General features: G+C 32.9%; 1 protein-coding gene across 1 annotated transcript in view; it reads right to left on the minus strand.

Annotated features, from left to right (window-relative positions):
* LOC141543985 (uncharacterized) overlaps window positions 1–16,334 on the minus strand; it is a 95,845-nt gene that overhangs the window by 62,774 nt on the left and 16,737 nt on the right. The window contains exons 8-11 of the mRNA XM_074269635.1: window positions 12,755–12,831; window positions 10,848–10,944; window positions 7,925–8,083; window positions 5,535–5,684 (exon numbers count right to left, since the gene is read on the minus strand). Of these exons, the coding sequence (XP_074125736.1) occupies window positions 5,535–5,684; window positions 7,925–8,083; window positions 10,848–10,944; window positions 12,755–12,831 (483 nt within the window). The remainder of the gene's footprint in view (window positions 1–5,534; window positions 5,685–7,924; window positions 8,084–10,847; window positions 10,945–12,754; window positions 12,832–16,334) is intronic.

The following is a 16,334-nucleotide window of genomic DNA, read 5'->3' on the forward strand; positions in this document are numbered from 1 at the left end:
GATAAGGCTTGGGTCTTTTGCCTTTAAGTCCTGGCAAGGCAGAAACTGGCTGGGTCCCAGCAGCACATAGTGGGAGTGGGATGGCTCCCAGATGTGTCTGAGCCTCTCCCTGCAGGGATTAAATAAATGCTTTGTCTTTGAACCTGAAGAAGTCTCTGATTCGTCAATTTGGGAAAGAGGGTCTTGCGCCAGTCCCACATGCTGTAGCTGAGAATGCAGATTTGGTAACAAGCACTTTCTTCTGTTTTGTGACAGAGAAATGTTCATTGCTTGAGTCATCTTCAAGCTCAGAGATATTGGACTAGACTTCTTTGGATTATAAACCAAATAGAATTGAAGAACTGCTTTGGGTTATGAAGATCATAGACCAAATGCATGCTTCAAAAGTCATAGATTTCCATATCCAAGAATAGAAATATAATTAACTGATTTTCCAAAGTAAATTCATGAGAGGACTTGGGAATTTTTGACATAAGTTCAGAGACAAAATCTCATGACATAATCAGAAAGAGGACAAAATCAAATTGTAAAAGACAGAACCAAACTGATATTTAACAATACTGAGAGAACCAAATATAAATGGTAATTGTAAAATCACTGGCAGGACTATCTCAAAGCAACATGGACATAAAGTAAATGACACTTGATTCCTTCAGGAAGTCTAGAATCTACTCTGATTAAATCAAGGAAACATGTAACTAAGACACATGGATAATATTCCAGGAGTTAATTTGAAATTTTAAGAATTATTTACCTGAGAGACAGTTTAGATATGATGAAATGGAGAGTGATTCAGTAGTGAAAAAATTGACATAACAAAAGTTTCAGAAAATTGTGCCAAGAATGTTAGTTATAATAATTCAAAATGACAGAAAATTCAGAAAAAGCATTTGATAAAATCCAACATCCATTCCTACTAAAAACGCTTGAGAGTATAGGAATAAATGGACTATTCCTTAAAATAATAAGGAGCATATATTTAAAACCTTCAGTAAACATCATTTGTAATGGTGATAAACTAGAACCTTTCCCTGTAAGATCAGGAGTGAAACAAGGTTGCCCACTATCACCATTACTATTCAATATAGTACTAGAAACTCTAGCCTCGGCAATAAGAGCCGAGAAAGAGATTCAAGGAATTAGAGTAGGAAATGAGGAAATCAAATTATCACTTTTCGCAGATGACATGATGGTATACTTAGAGAACCCCAAAGACTCTGCTAAAAAGCTATTAGAAATAATTCAGAATTTTAGCAAAGTTACAGGATACAAAATAAATCCACATAAATCCTCAGCATTTTTATACATTACAAACACAATCCAACAGCAAGAGATACAAAGAGAAATTCCATTCAAAATAACAGTTGATAGTATAAAATATTTGGGAATATATCTACCAAAGGAGAGTCAAGAATTATATGAGCAAAATTACAAATCACTTGCCACAAAAATAAAGTCAGATTTAAATAATTGGAAAGACATTCAGTGCTCTTGGATAGGTCGAGCAAATATTATCAAGATGACAATACTCCCCAAACTAATCTATTTATTTAGTGCTATACCAATCAGACTCCCAAGAAACTATTTTAATGACCTAGAAAAAATAACAACAAAATTCATATGGAAGAATAAAAGGTCGAGAATTGAAAGGGAACTAATGAAAAAAAAAGTCAGAGGAAGGTGGTCTAAGTGTACCTGATCTAAAGCTATATTACATAGCAGCAGTCACCAAAACCATTTGGTATTGGCTAAGAAATAGACTAGTTGATCAGTGGCATAGGTTAGGTTCACAGGGCAAGATAGTGAATAAAAATAGCAATCTAATCTTTGACAATCCCAAAGATCCCAAATTTTGGGATAAGAATTCATTATTTGACAAAAACTGCTGGGAAAACTGGAAAATAGTATAGCAAAAACTAGGCATGGACCCACATTTAACACCACATACTAAGATTAGATCAAAATGGGTCCAAGATTTAGGCATAAAGAACGAAATCATAAATAAATTGGAGGAACATGGGATGGTTTACCTCTCAGACTTGTGGAGGAGGAAGGAGTTTGTGTCCAAGGGAGAACTAGAGACCATTATTGATCACAAAATAGAATATTTTGATTACACCAAATTAAAAAGTTTCTGCACAAACAAAACTAACGCAAACAAGATTAGAAGGGAAGTAACACATTGGGAAAAATTTTTACAGTTAAAGGTTCTGATAAAGGCCTCATCTCCAAAATATACAGAGAATTGACTTTAATTTATAAGAAATCAAGCCATTCTCCAATTGATAAATGGTCAAAGGATATGAACAGACAATTTTCAGATGATGAATTTAAAACTATTTCCACTCATATGAAAGAGTGTTCCAAATCACTATTGATCAGAGAAATGCAAATTAAGACAACTCTTAGGTATCATTACACACCTGTCAGATTGGCTAAGATGACAGGAACAAATAATTATGAATGTTGGAGGGGCTGTGGGAAAACTGGGACACTGATGCATTGTTGGTGGAGTTGTGAAAGAATCCAGCCATTCTGGAGAGCAATCTGGAATTATGCCCAAAAAGTTATCAAACTGTGCATACCCTTTGACCCAGCCATACTACTACTGGGCTTATATCCCAAGGAAATACTAAAGAAGGGAAAGGGACCTGTATGTGCCAAAATGTTTGTGGCAGCCCTTTTCATAGTGGCTAGAAGCTGGAAGATGAATGGATGTCCATCGATTGGAGAATGGTTGGGTAAATTATGGTATATGAATGTTATGGAATATTATTGTTCTGTAAGAAATGACCAACAGGAGAAATACAGAGAGGCTTGGAGAGACTTACATCAACTGATGCCAAGTGAAACGAGCAGAACCAGAAGATCATTATACACTTCAACAATGATACTGTACGAGGATATATGCTGATGGAAGTGGATATCTTCAACATAGAGAAGAGCTAATCCAATTCCAATTGATTAATGATGGACAGAATCAGCTACATCCAGAAAAGGAACACTGGGAAATGAGTGTAAACTGTTATTTTTACCTTCTGAATCCAATTCTTCCTGTGCAACAAAAAATTCGGTTCTACACACATAGTTTCTAGAATATACTGTAATATATTTAACATGTATAAGACTGCCTGCCATCTGGGGGAGGGGGTTGGGGGAGGAAGGGAAAAATCTGAATAGAAGTAAGTGCAAGGGATAATGTTGTAAAAAATTACCCATGCATATGTACTGTCAAAAAAAGTTATAATTATAAAATAAAATAAAAAAAATTAAATTACATTGGAAAAAAATGACAGAAAAAAGGACAAATCATTTATATATGGATTTTATATGGGAATATTGAAACCTCAAGGTTTTTGACTTTGAAAAAAAAGTAGGAATTTACAATTAAATACAAAGACCATTAAGGCATATTTAAGACACAAACCTAACCTAGCCAAATTTAGTCTTTGTGGAAATTGCTACACTGATTAAAGGAGAAAATCAAAACACCTTGGACATTCTGGTCTAAAGAGAACATTAACCAGAGACAGTGAATTTTGTTATTGCATGACTACATTACCATTTATTCTATTCTAAGAAGGATTGCACTTGCCACAAATAGAAAGTCAGTTTTAAATATTTGGAAAGATATTAAGTGCTCTTGGATAGGTCAAGCGAATATAATAAAGATGACAATACTCCCCAAACTAATCTATTTATTTAGTGCTATACCAATCAGACTCCCAAGAAACTATTTTAAAGACCTAGAAAAAACAGCAAAATTCATATGGAAGAATAAAAGGTTGAGAATTTCAAGGGAATTAATGAAAAAAAAGTCAGATGAAGGTGGTCTAGCTGTACCTGATCTAAAGCTATATTATAAAGCAGCAGTTACCAAAACCATTTGGTATTGGCTAAGAAATAGACTAATTGGTTAGTGGAACAGGTTAGGTACACAGGACAAAATACGGTACAACTATAGCAATCTACTGTTTGACAAACCCAAAGATACCAACTTTTGGGATAAGAATTCATTATTTGAAGAAAAACTGTTGGGAAAACTGAAAGTAAGTATGGCAGAAATTAGATATGGACCCACACTTAATACCATACTCCAAGACAAGATCAAAATGGGTTCATAATTTAAGCATAAAGAATGAGATCGTAAGGAGATTAGAGGAACAGAGGATAGTTTACCTCTCATACTTGTGGAGGAAAAAGGAATTTATGACCAAAGAAGATCAATAGAAGATTTTGATTACATCAAATTAAAAATCTTTTGTACAAACAAAACTAATGCAAACGATTAGAAGGGAAGTAACAAATTGGGAAAATATTTTTACACTTAAAGGTTCTGATAAAGGCCTCATTTCCAAATATATAGAGAGAGCTGACTCTAATTCATAAGAAATCAAACCATTCTCCAATTGACAAATGGTCAAAGGATATGAACAGACAATTTTCAGATGATGAAATTGAAACTATATCCACTCACATGATAGTGTTCCAAATCACTACTGATCAGAGAAATGCAAATTAAGACAAGTCTGAGATACCGCTATATACCTATCAGATTGGCTAAGATGACAAAAAAAGATAATGATGAATGTTGGAAGGGATGTGGGAAAACTGGGACACTGATGCATTGTTGGTGGAGTTGTGAAAGAATCCAGCCATTCTGGAGAGTAATTTGGAACTATGCCCAAAACCTTATCAAACTGTGCATACCCATTGACCCAGCAGTGCTACTACTGGGCTTATATCCCAAAGAAATACTAAAGAAGGGAAAAGGACCTGTTTGTGCCAAAATGTTTGTGACAGCTCTTTTTGTAGAGGCTAGAAACTGGAAAATGACTGGATACCCATCAATTGGAGAATGGTTGGGTAAATTGTGGTATATGAATGTTATGGAATATTATTGCTCTGTAAGAAATGACCAGCAGGAGGAATACAGGGAGCCTTGGAGAGACTTATATGAACTGATGCTGAGTGCAAGGAGCAGAACCAGGAGATCACTATACATTTCAACAACGATATTGTATGAAGATATATTCTAAATGAAGTGCATATCTTCAAAATAAAGAAGATCCAATTGAGTTCCAGTTGATCAATGATGGACAGAAACAGCTACATCCAGAGAAGAAACACTGGGAAATGAGTGAAAATGTTTGCACTGTTGTCTTTCTACCCAGGTTACTTCTACTTTCAGAATCCAATTCTTACCCTTAAATAAGAAATTTGATTTTGCACACATATATTGTATCTAGGATATATTATAAAACATTTAATATGTATGGGATTGCCTGTCATTTAGGGGAGAGAGTAGAGGAGGGAGGGGAAATTTTTCATGGAAAAGTGAATACAAGGGATAATGTTTCAAAAAAAATTACCAATCCATATGTACTGTCAAATATATATATATAATTATAAAACCAATTAAAAAATAAAAAAATTAAAAAAAAATAAAAAGAAAAAATATTCTAAGGAGGATTGGTATGTAAGAAATTGAGCAAATAATCTTCTTATAGTAAATCCAGAATATTAACCCCTACCTTTCTTATTTTGTTTGGCCTCCTCTTTTTGTACATGTGGTTCAGCTGGCGTTTTTGGGACTCCATCCTTAGAGTCAGTGTCAGGCCCACTTCCAGCTTGAGCTGAAGATTCAGCAGCTTCACCATCTTTTAGTGGACTCTTTCCCAACTCTGTGGAGAAAAGTGATTTTTAGTCACTGGCAGGGATTAGTAAGGAGAACTCCTTGGAAATTTCATAACCTTGAAACTTCTGTGATTCTCATTTTTTTGAGTACGACTTATAGAATCCCAAATCATTGGAAAACTAAATATTTGAATTAAATAGTACATAACTTTTATTCACCTGATATCACTAATTTTTTTGGTAGGTTGGAAGTCAAATTCCACTTATTCAGAGGATTTTATTTTGCTTATTTGTGGCATCTTTTTCTAACTGTTAACATATGAAAAACTCACCAACAACAGTTTGCCTTCAGTATTCAGTCTGTCTTCCTGTTTTTGGACTATCAGCTCTAACACTCTTATAACATTCTATATGTATTGTTAAAATAGTTGGGAAAAAGTTTTTTTGAAAAAACCTTCAATAAGTCTAGAATCTACTCTGATTAAATCAAGGAATCATATAATTAAGATACATGGATAATATTCCAGGAGTTAATTTGAAATTCATTTTAAGAATTATTTAACTGAAAGATAGTCTGAATGTGATAAAAATGGAGAGTGATTCAGTACTAAAAAGATTAACATAACAAAAGTTTCAGAAAATTGTATGTGCCAAGGATGTTAGTTTTAATAATTCAGAATGACAGAAAAAAGGAAAAATCATATATATATATATATTTGTGTTTGTGTGCGTGTATGTGTATATATATATATGTATATATATATATACATATATATATACACATATAGATAGATAGATAGATAGATACCTCAAGGATTTAGACTTTGAAAAAAAAAAGTAGTAATTTACAATTAAATACAAAGACCATTAAGGCATAATTAAGACACACACCTAATCTAGTGGAATTCAGACTTTTTGGAAATTGCAATTTGGAAATTGATTAAACTAGAAAATCAAAACACCCTGCAGATTCTGGTCTACTGAGAAGATTAACCACAGATAGTGAATTTTGTTACCATTTATATTGGTTACCTATTCTAAGGAGAATTGGCATGTAAGAAATTGAGTCAATAATCTATTTATAGTAAATCCATAATATTAACACCTAACTTTCTTACTTTGTGTGACTTTCTCTTTTTGTACAGGTGGTTTAGATGGCTTCTTGGGGACTGTTTTTTCTAGGACACCTACAACCTTAGAGCCAGTGTCAGACCCACTTAGAACATGAGCTCAAGATTCAGCAGCTTCAACTTCTTTTAGCGGACTTTTCCCCACCTCTGTGGAGAATAAGGGATTTTTAGTCACTGGAAGGGATTAGTAAGGAGAATTCCTTGGAAATTTCATATCCTTGGAACTTCTGTGATTCTTATTTTTCTGAGAATGAGTTACAGAATGCCTTTTCTAAACATCGGAAAAGTAAATATTTGAGTTAAATAGTGTATCACTTTTATTCACTTGACATTATTTGTTTTGATAGGTTGGCACTCAATTTCTACTTATTTAGATGATTTTATTTTGCTTGTTTGTGGCATCTTTTTCTATCTCTTACTATATGAAAAAGTCACCAACAAGTTTGCCTTCAGTATTCAGCCTGTCTTCCTCTTTTTGGACCATCAGCTCTAACACTCTTATGAAATTCTGTCTCCATTTGGGGTTCTAAAGAATATATTATTAAAATAGTTGGGGAAAGATTTTTTGAGATAACCTTCAGTAAGTCTAGAAGCTACTCTGATTAAATCAAAGAAACATATAACTAAGACACATGTATAATATTCCAGGAATTAATTTGAAATTTATTTTAAGAATTATTTAACTGATAGTCTGAATATGATAAAATGGCGAGTGATTCAATAGTGAAAAGATTAACATAACAAAAGTTTCAGAAAATTGTATGTGTCAAGGATGTTAATTATAAAAATTCAAAATGACAGAAAAAAGGAAAAATCCTTTATATATGGATATTATAGGGGAATATTCAAACCTCACGGTTTTAGACTTTGAAAAAAAAAAGTAGGAATTTACAATTTTAAAAAAAGGACCATAACGGCACAATTCAGACACATACATAATCAGCCTTTGGGGAAATGTGGATAACGATTAAAGGAGAAAATCAGAACACATTGTAGATTTTGGTCTAAAGAGAAGATTAACCACACTCAGTGAATTTTGTTATTGCATGACTTTACCATTTATATTGCTTACCTATTCTAAAGAGGATTGGTATGTAAGAAATTGAGCAAATATCTTCTTATAATAAATCCAGAATATTAACCCTTACTTTGCTTACTTTGTTTGGCTTCCTCTTGTTGTACAGGTGGTTCAGATGGCTTCTTGGGGACTCGTTTTTCTAGGATAACTCCATCCTTAGAGCCAGTGTCAGAACCACTTCCAGCTTGAGTTGATGAGTCAGCAGTTTTAACTTTGTTTAGTGGAATTTTTCCCACCTCTGTGGAGAATGACGGATTTTAGTCACTGGCAGGGATTAGTAAGGGTAATATCTTGGAAATTTCATATCCTTGGAACTTGTGTGATTGTCATTTTTCTGAGAATGAGTTACAGAATCCCTTTTCAAAACATTGGAAATGTAAATATTTGCTTTTATTTATCTGACATTTTTTTGGTTAGGTTGACACTCCAATTCCATTTATTCAGAGGATTTTATTTTGCTTTTTTGTGGCATCGTTTTCTATCTGTTAACATGAAAAATTCACCACAACAGTTTGACTTCAGTATTCAGCCTGTTTTCCTGTTTTTGGACTATCAGCTTTGACACTCTTATGAAATTTTATTTTCATGTAGGGTTCCAAAGGATGTATTATTAAAATAGTTTGGGAAAGGTTTTTCTTAAGCCTTTGGTACTTAAATATATATATATCTATATATATATATATAGAGATATATAGATATATATCTATATATCTCTATATATATAGATATATACTTAATTTCTATTTAAATAATTAATTTTAATTAACTATAAGGTGCATATTTAATTAAAATTCCCTTCAACATATATAATATCATTTATGGAAAATCAATCTATTTACAGAGACATTGATGATAAATCTCAGAACACAAAATTTAAAATTTGAAGCATTAGTATTTTATGACTTAAAAGTAGTTTCTTATACATCAGTCTAAAAAAACTTAACAAAATTTATACTACGGTATGCTATACAGTTATCCTTAGTATGTGTAAGTCTACTCAAATATTATGAAACTGAAGAAAGATTAGAATTTTAAAACTGAAATCCCTAACAGTACAAAGAAATATAAGCATTTTAACTAGCTTGCTTATTAATATTTTATTCATAATAGCTAAAAGTCATTAATTTTCTTCTTTGTAGATTAAAGACTCCTTGCCTAATATGTTTCTTACCTTAATATTTTGGTATTGTTTATTTTTCCCCCCATTCAGGTATAAAGCATTTCCTTATTAGGGAAGAAAATGATTCAGTTGCTATGGACAGGTGGATCACATGAGACTGTTTAATTTCCAGGAAAGAAGGATAGCCTATAGGCTGCTAGAAGTGACTCATTTTTGTTCCTATGTGTATATTCTGTTTTGGCATCATTGAAAGTCTGGCAATAAAGAGATGATTTTTTTTTGGTACTTCAGAAATGAACAAAGTAGACTGGATATAACTCAGACAAGATAGATAGGCAAAGTCACCCTCCGTCTCTCATTTTTCAGAACATTTAAAACAATGAACTCATGGGACTCTTGGGGTAAGTAAATATTTACAGATAATTATTTTTATGATTATTTTATATTTGATCTGTATTTCTCTTTATGAAAAATTCAGAAAAAAATGGATATTGTTTCTAAGTGAGTAACCCTTGGGATGGATTACAGTATCATGTACATAATCATAGGTACTCTGTGACATTAGTTGATCATGTTTGCAATGAATATACCTTTCAAAGAAATTAGCAAATTGAGATATTGGGAATTAATTGTCAGGAAGATTAATAAACTTCAGAAAAACTTTATGGAGTTTTCTAAAGGCAAAGAGAGAGTTCACCAGATGGCCTGACACACAGGGCAGACAATATATGGGAAAAGAACCAAAATACATTGGTTGAAAAAGAGAGAGATGACAAGCAGTATGAAGTAAGGCTGCAAAACTGAGTTAAAGTCCTCTTGTCCAGGGCCTTAGGACCCTTCATTTCTGCTTCTGCTAACTGATTATTTGCAAGTGGTTCCCCTTTCTCCTTCCCCAGATATTGAAAACTTTTTTCTGTTTGTATTTCATCCTAGGGTCATCCTATTTTAACATCCTTAAACTATGTCACTGGACTCTAAGGTGGGCCAACAAAGAACTCCCAGTACATCCAGTGCTCCTCATATTCTGTGTGAAAAGAACGGATGGTTTGGTTGCTTTTTCTCTTTGCTTCCAATGCAACCATCTTTTACTATCTGTTGCTCACTTTCTGTTGCCTGCTCTTTTTACATCCTTTATCACTTTTGTCACCATTTACTTCATAAGCCTACGGTAGAAAGATCTGAACAGAAATAGAAGAATCTAGCCTTTAATCAGCAGCTACTTAAGGATTTTAACATTGATGTTTTATAAGCCATTTTCTCAGTTTACATTTTATCTAATCAGACATGGGGTGTCAATAAAAAAAAGTTTCCAGGATCTAGGGATGAGAGAAATTAAAAATGTGAGAGGCAGGCTGTGACTATGAACAAAGAACGAACATTTTCTGTTCTCTAGACAATTCCTGAGACAGTTTTAATGAACGAAGAGGTCTAGTCTGTGTCATCAAAAAGTAGTATGTGATATGTGACATGGCCTCCTATCATAGAAGTAGTTATCAAATTAACCAAGTACAAAGAAAAGTAGCTCATTCGATTTGCTAAAATGAAACATGATAAAAAGACTGGATGGGTATTAACAGAGCTAATTCCTAGAGGTCACTCCATATCCACATTTCTGTTTTCTCTCTTTGTCCACTGAACTTTTCTCTCTTTCCAGTGCTAGTCCTTAATTTTTTTTTCTGTTCAGGAAAGTCTTCATTGATACTGGTTATGGGTCCTGTGAGTAGCCCTAGGACTTCATGCAATTTTTTTTCTCCTCTAAGTATTTGATGATGGATTCTTTTCCAGCTCATACATTCAATCCCCTATTTCTCCAGCTCTGAGATACATTTTTTCTTTTTCTTTTTTTAATTGAAAATCCATTATCTGCATAATATAATCTTACCTTCTTGTTGTGCCAAAGAAATGCAACATTTTCTTTTTTGATTTCTCCATACACGTATAAGTCTTGTCACTCTTTCTAGAATACTCCCAGGGGCATGCTGATCAGTGAAAACAATAAAATAGTTAGCAAGCACACTGATAAAAACACTCATTAATGTTTCCTGCTGATAAATTGGGAAGAATGTCCACTCACAGAAAAATTAGGGTTCTATGAAAACAAAATAATTTTTATAACATTTTCTTCAAAGGAACAACCTCATGCTTGAACTTCCCAAGGTTACTCTTTTATCTTTTTTTCATTAGAGAGAGATGACTTTAATATACATAGTGCTGCAGCCTGGAATACTTTTTATCAGTACAGAAATGGTTAAACTTGTAACTAAGGATAAAATTCTAACTCAAGATATTATTTTTAAGAATGTCATGATTATATTTCTTAATATATATATGTATATATATATAAACATATACAAAATACCATTTTTCAAAATGCTTTCTTAAAATATGTTTCAAAATATTATTATATTATATAAGAAATGACAGTGACACCACACTATCTCTTTTTCTCAAAATAATTTATGTTCTTATTACAGGTCCTTTATTTATATTTCTTGCAAGCAGCTTGACTTTCTTTTGCCTATCCTCTCTTCTGCAAGATTTTCCTCCTTCCTTTCTGCCAATTAAAATTGGATGATATTATTAAACCCTAATTATTACCTCTTTCACAAAGTCTTTCCTGATTAAACATAACTAGTTTTGGCTTTTCCCTTTGTATTGGATTCAACAATAGTGTATAAAATTTGAACAGAAAAAAAGATGTCCACAGTATGTATACATTGAGGCAAAATGGTTTTATAGAATGTCTCCTAAGATTTTTTATATATATATATACATATGTTATTATGCCATAATTTTAATGTGATGTGGCTTCCAAAATGGCAAAATAAGGACATGATAGACCTCAAAACTTTCTTGGTAAAATCACATCTGTATTATTGTATTTACAGAGAACAATGGAAGTGTACAGTTCAGAGGAACTAAAAGAGACCTTAGAGGTTATTTATGATTCATATCAGATGTAAACCTGCTAAGCAAGTTGGGGTATCTAATTTATAAGTAAGATCCTTCAAAGGATTTCAGGAAAATAGTGATCAACTAATTAGGGGCTTAATATGTAGGGCAAGAGTCTGTTTTGTTCAACTTGACCCTGTAAATCAGAACCATTACCCTTACTGCATATTGTAGAAAGGTAAATTACATCTCTAAACAAGAAAACATCTATAAAAATTATAGCCATTTAAATAAAAAGTTGGCCACTTTACTTGGGCAGTAACTTTTCAGTCACAGAGAAGATTTGTTATGTGGGATAAAGATAAATTAGATTAATATTGATCATCAGTGCTAAGATTTTATTATTATGGCATGTATGAAATAAAATGCCATATATTAACATTTATATGCACTGATATTTTTCTCAAATAACATTTCTAGAAGTTGAAATTTCAGATCATCATTTTGCCATTGTTGAGTGTAAGAAAGAAATCGGGACAAAGTCACACTTTCACATGAATCCAGATCCATGATAATTTTGTTATAACAGTTATTTTTGGCTATTAAGGTGAATATCATCATATAATCAAGTAGTTAAAGCTAGCTTATCATATTTGAAAGGTGCAAAAAGTCCAGCATCAATACTATCAAGGGACTCTTCTTTACTCTTATTATTACCCAACAAGGGTGGAAGTTTTGCTCCTGCTACCTCCAAAGAAAATGTCATTGCCATAAATAAGACAAAAATGCATTTCAAAGGGCACTGAATTCCTAAAAAAAACACATTAAAATGAGCATAAAAATATACATGTACTGAACGGTTGAACGGTTAGAAATTTCATTATCATTCATCCATACCTGTCCTTGATGTCTTGCATCAAAATGTTCTTTGCTTCTATCTGATGATCCTTTAAATTCCAATTTTTGTTTCAAGTCTAAATTGATATTTAAATGGAATGTTACTTTATTTACATATAGTACTCTTATTTGAATAAGATTCCTTCCCCATTTTAAGTGAAGATACATAAGGTAAGAATTTTCTAGCTTACTATTTATGCATTTATTTAGTTGATTCTTTTGCTACATTTTATGTTTTTTGTAAGATGTGTATTTCACAGAAGCAAAACACAGGAACTGGTAAAACTGATTTACATACTCAATCTAGCTGAAACTATTACATTTGAAAAGTAATAGTTAACTGAGTGAAACAAATCTATATCTGATTTATTAGACTAGCAAAGAAGAAATATATGCAGTCAGTGGATGTTCTCAATAACCAAAGACCAACAGGTAGTGATTATTGGCCATAATATAATTCTGGGAAATAAAAAATAAAAAAGGAGTCGAGGTGTGGAAACAATGAGATAGCTTAAAGAATGATAGCATCATTAGCATAGGAACAACATACCAGACTGACAGTTGAGGATGCAGGGTTAGCAGCCATCTCTTCCTTCATTTTTGTGACTAAGAAATGTTCATTGTTTGAGTCTCTCCCCAAGTTTAGAGATATTAGACTACACTTCTTTTTATTACAAGCAGAATAGAACTGAAGAATTACTTTGTGGTAGAAAGATCATAGACTATATGCATCCTTCAAGGATAATAGATTTCTATACACAAGTGTAGAAATATCATTAACAAGAGACCTGGATTTCTCAACTTAATTCATGGATGAAATATGTAGTTTTGAAATAAGTTTAGAAATAGAATGTCTTGATGTAAGCAGAAAGAGTATAATGTTCGGGCTAGCTTTCTGTAGGACCTCAGGATCACCCTGAGTCCTTGGTCTTAGCGGGGAAGAGATGAAAGCAGGACAGCCACCAGGAGGCTGGTCAAAGATGGAATGTCTCTTTTCCAGTCCTCAGCCTTTCTATACCTTAGCACAATTATATCATTAAGGCATTATGAATATGTGTGAACTAGAGAACTATCATCTCATCAATTCCACTGAGTTACCACCTTATTTCAAGTATATTTCTCAAGAGTTCCCGGTCCTCCTCAAAAGAAGATACAATCAAATTGTAAAAGACAGAAACAAACTGATATTTAACAACACTGAGAGGACAGAATATAAATGGTAACTGTGAAACCACTGACCAGGACTATCTCAAAGAAATATGGAAATAAAGTGAATGACTGCTGATTTCTTCAGTAATTCTATAAGCTATTATGATTAAATCAAGGAAACATGTAACTAAGATTCATGGATAATATTCCAGGCATTAATTCCAAATCCATTTTAAGGATTGAACATGACAAAATGAAGAGTGATTCAAAGATAAAAATACAAAAAATTTAGAAAATTCGGTGTGTCCCAGTGGAGCCAAGATGGTGGAGAAGACCCAGGCTTCTTTCTGAACTTCTCCTTGGATCCTCAACTAATTACCAAAATCAGCCTCTTGATTAGTTCTAGAATGGCAGAATTCATGAATATTAGGAGTGTATAGCAAATTAACAGCCGAAGATAATTTTAAAGATTGCAAAAAAAACCGTCTGTTTTGATTGGGCACAAGGAAGTGGCCAGGCACTGGACACCATCACACAATGAGCAGACCAAGGGGGAAGTGGTCTATGCGGGTTGCTGTGCAGATTCCCTGCAATGGAGAATCTCTGGGAAGGACTCTAACACAATGTTGGCTACTCTGCCTTGATGTCAAACCAGTAGATCAGCAAAGAAGTTATAAAACATTCAACACAAACACAAAAGGTAGAGTGAATCCCAAAGTGCTGAGTCTCTCAGAACCTGGCCACACCCAACCAGCACTGGGAGTGACTCAGCAGGATCCCAGCAAAGCCATTGCTGCTCTGCTGCCACTTTGCTGGTGCCTATATAAGAAGCTTGGAAAATGTCCCTTGACTTAAAAGCAAATGTCATTTTTTTAATGAGTAAAAAAGGAAAGCAAACACTAACTACACATAGCTTCTATAGTGATAGAGAATAACAGATTATAAACTCTGAGTAGACTAAAAGCAGATTATCTCCAGATGAAGCCCCAAAGGGTGATATGACCTGTCCCCCATCACACAAGGCTCTCCTAAAGAAAAATTAGAAAGTCTCTCAAAAGAAAGCTAGAAGAAAAATGGGGAAAGGACAGGAAAGCTCTGTAAGAAGGTTTGGAAAAGAAACATGAAAATTCATTATACAATTATATGATATATGTGGAAAAAGAAAACAACTCCCTAAAAAACAGAATTTGTGAAATGGAAAAGATAAAGATTCCCAGGAAAACACAATTTGTGAATAGGAAAATATAAAAATCTCCTAGAAAAACAAAATTTGAGAATCTAATAGGTTGAGGTTAATAACTCCTAGGAAAACAAAATTTGTTTAGTGGAAAAAGAAAGTAACTCCTTAAAAAATGGAATTTTGTGAAGTAGAAGAAAAACCTACAGAACAAAACAAGTCATTTAAAAACTCAATTGGACAAATACAAAAAGAAGGAAAAAAGTAAGTGAAGAAAATAATTCACTAAATATCAGAATTGAATATATGAATATGAATGACTTTATGGGACACCATCAAAAATCAGTCAAGCAATATCAAAAAAATGAAAAAATAGAAAAAAAATGTAAAATACCTACTTGGGAAAACAACTGACCTGGAAAATAGATCTAGGAAAGACAATCTAAGAATTATTGGACTCCCTGAAAACCATGATGAAAAAAAGAGCCTAAACACTTTTTTTCAGGAAATCATCAAAGAGAACTGACCTGATGTCATAGAATCAGAAAATAAAATAGCCATTGTATGAATTCACCGAACACCTTCTGAACATTAAAACTCCAAGGAATATTGTGGCTAAATTTCAGAACTATCACACCAAGGACAAAATATTACAAACAGCTCAGAAAAAAATTCAAATACCAAGGTACTACAATAAGGATTACCCAGGATCTAGAAGCTTCCACATTAAAGGATGGAAGGATTTGGAATCTGATATTCTGAAAGGCAAAGAAACTTGGAATGCAGCCAAGAATAAGCTACTCTGCTAAACTGACCATTTTCTTTCAGAGAAGATGGCTATATACTGAAACAGGTGAATTCCATGTTTTTCTGTTGAAAAGACAGAGCTAAACAAAAAATGTGACCACTATATATATATATATATATATATATATATATATATATATATATATATATATATATATATATATAGTCTCAGGAGACACATAAAAAGGTAAAAAACTCTTGAGCACTGTATTACTGTCATGGGTATATATATATATATATATATATATATATATATATATATATATAGAGAGAGAGAGAGAGAGAGAGAGAGAGAGAGAGAGAGAGAGAGAGAGAGAGAGAGAGTGCATGTGTAATTTGATTTTATTGTTATAATATAAAAAGGAAGTAAAAGTAGAAAGATGGAAAATACCAGAAAAAGGGAAAAATGGAGGTAAAATATGGAAAATTACATCTCATAAAGAGGCA

This window comes from Sminthopsis crassicaudata, chromosome 5 (assembly GCF_048593235.1).
Source record: "Sminthopsis crassicaudata isolate SCR6 chromosome 5, ASM4859323v1, whole genome shotgun sequence".
Taxonomy (NCBI): domain Eukaryota; kingdom Metazoa; phylum Chordata; class Mammalia; order Dasyuromorphia; family Dasyuridae; genus Sminthopsis; species Sminthopsis crassicaudata.